The 2500-nt window shown below is 53.2% G+C and overlaps 1 protein-coding gene across 1 annotated transcript in view; it reads left to right on the top strand.

Annotated features, from left to right (window-relative positions):
* LOC308375271 (FERM and PDZ domain-containing protein 4-like) overlaps positions 1 to 2500 on the top strand; it is a gene marked incomplete at both ends in the record, with an annotated part of 97013 nt that overhangs the window by 60900 nt on the left and 33613 nt on the right. Inside the window, one exon of the mRNA XM_080851347.1 lies at positions 2077 to 2187. Within this exon, the coding sequence (XP_080707473.1) occupies positions 2077 to 2187 (111 nt within the window). The remainder of the gene's footprint in view (positions 1 to 2076; positions 2188 to 2500) is intronic.

Raw genomic sequence — 2500 nt, 5'->3', positions numbered from 1 at the left:
ACCCATCTGCTTGAGGTCGGCCGGGTGGAGACAGGAAGGTGGGACATGATACAGACAAGACCAGATTACTGTGGCAATAGGGTTACTGTTACAGGGGTAGGGGATGTAGGGACAGAGAAACATTTCGGTGGAGGCAATAATGTATATTGTACATAAATGCTAGCATAGGGTATTGAGTAGAGTAGGTGTACGGCAATGCAGTGGCAGTGGGTGCGGTTGGCCGAGGGTTTCTCTAGGTAGACCAGGTAGAGAGACTACGTGCAGAGTGGTGGGGGTGGGGAGGGAAAGTTCCACATCCATCAGCGATTGGAACACGCCTGGCTCCGGGGAGGCAGTGGACCTTGCAGGGGCCGCTTGTTGAAGGAGGGGGTGTGGACATCTCGGACCATGGAGCTGCCGATGACCAGGGTGGGGGTCGTCACATCCAGCGGGAGAAGTCGTCAAGGGGATGATGACTGAGTTGAGGGCCCAGGATGGGGAGCAGGGCGGCGTGGGCGATGCTGGTGTTGCTCTGGAGCCGGTCTGCAGGGGCGTTTCGGGGCGGGCTGAGGAGGGGAGTAATCAGGCCCAGGAGGCTCCTCCTGATCCATCTAACAAACAGGAAATGACGAATCAGTCTGCAGGTCTGTTAGTCGGGAATCAGCACGAACAAACACACAGATGAATCATTTCACCAACCAGGGACATGTCATCTGTGTGTCGGTTTGCCTGTTGCATATTGCAATACTTAGATATGTTTAGTTTTTCTGGCATTGAACATTTTGTTTTTTGTTGTGATCTGTTTGCCGGGGCCGTACATGCATCCACTCGGCAAACAGGAAACACATTTGAGACACACACACACACACACACACTCACACACACACACACACACACACACACTCACACACACACACACACACACACACAGACACACACACACACACACACACACACACACACACACACAGACACACACACACACACACACACACACACACTATGAAGATGTGCGTGGTGCGTAGTGTGCCTGATTGACTCGCGTGGTGCGTAGTGTGGGGGCGACCGCGGTGGAACTCATGCTTCGGTGACTGCACACGGCACACATTGGAAAATGTGTGTATATGTGTGTGTGTATATGTGTGTGTGTGTGTGTGTGTGTGTGTGTGTGTGTGTGTGTGTGTGTGTGTGTGTGTGTGTGTGTGTGTGTGTGTGTGTGAGGGAGAATGGGTCTCTCTAGACAGGCGATGGTTTAAATCGTGCCTGATTTCATGATCAGCAGTTGGGGGTTTTATTCTCCAGCCTGTGACAGGGGAGGGGTGCAGGGAGGGTTCTGTTGGGCCCAGATGGCTCATTCACACACTCGACAGCTCGGTCGACCTCAGTTAGGACAGAGGCAAACGCAAGCTCATCTGTCAACCCGGTCATTTCATAAACCACAGGGTTTATTAAGAGATGCCAGAAGGCGCTTGTGGCTGAGTGCGAATGTGTATTTGTGTGTATTTGTGTGTATTTGTGTGTATTTGTGTCTGCATCGTTTTGCATCAGACTGTAGTGTATGTAAAATGTTACATAATACCTTCACTAACGCACTCATACTTGGTTGAGTTCTGAGCCAGTACTCTGTGCTATACAGTTCTTCTATGACCGAGCACGGTTTGTGTGTGTGTGTGTGCGCGTGTGCGTGTGCGTGCGCGTGTGCGTGTGCGTGTGCGTGTGCGTGTGCGTGCGCGTGTGCGTGTGCGTGTGCGTGCGCGTGTGCGTGCGCGTGTTCACATGTGAGAGAGTGACTGTGTGAGAACTGCTTGTGCATCCGTTTTGACCGTACCTCTGTGTGTGTGTGTGTGTGTGTGTGTGTGTGTGTGTGGCTGTCTGTATGTGTACATATGTCGATAACCGTTGTACGCCGTGGTCTCTCTGTGTGTGTGTGTGTGTGTGTGTGTGTGTGGTCTCTGTGTGTGTGTGTGTGTGTGTGTGTGTGTGTGCGTGTGTGTGTGTGGCTGACTGTATGTGTACACATGTCGATAACCGTTCTACGGCGTGGTCTCTGTGTGTGTGTGTGTGTGTGTGTGTGTGTGTGGTCTCTCTCTGTTGCAGCCATAAGAATAAATCATCGGGCTGGCCGCCTCCGACAGGTTCCTGGGCCGGCCTACAGGGGGCGCAGTACGGCTGGGACGTGGCGCGGGACACCAGGGACTGCTTCAGCAAGTGAGTGCACCCCCCACCCCCCACCCCCACCCCCACCTCCGACCTCCGACCTCCGACCTCCGACCTCCGACCTCCCACCCCCCACCTCCCATCTCCGACCTCCCAGGACCCTTAGCGAGAGAGAGAGAGAGAGGTAGAGAAGGAGAGAAAGAGAGAGAAAGAGAGAGAGAGAAATGGAGAGAGAGAGAAGGAGAGAAGGAGAGAGAGACAGAGAGAGAAAGAGAGAGAGAGAAATGGAGAGACAGATAGAGAGAGAAGGAGAGAGAGAGGAGAGAAGGAGAGAAGGAGAGAGAGACAGAGAGAGAGAGAGAGA

This window comes from Sprattus sprattus, assembly GCF_963457725.1.
Source record: "Sprattus sprattus genome assembly, chromosome: 14".
NCBI lineage: Eukaryota > Metazoa > Chordata > Actinopteri > Clupeiformes > Clupeidae > Sprattus > Sprattus sprattus.
The sequence above is the reverse complement of the archived record's forward strand: the minus strand, read 5'-3'. Positions and strand labels throughout refer to the sequence as shown.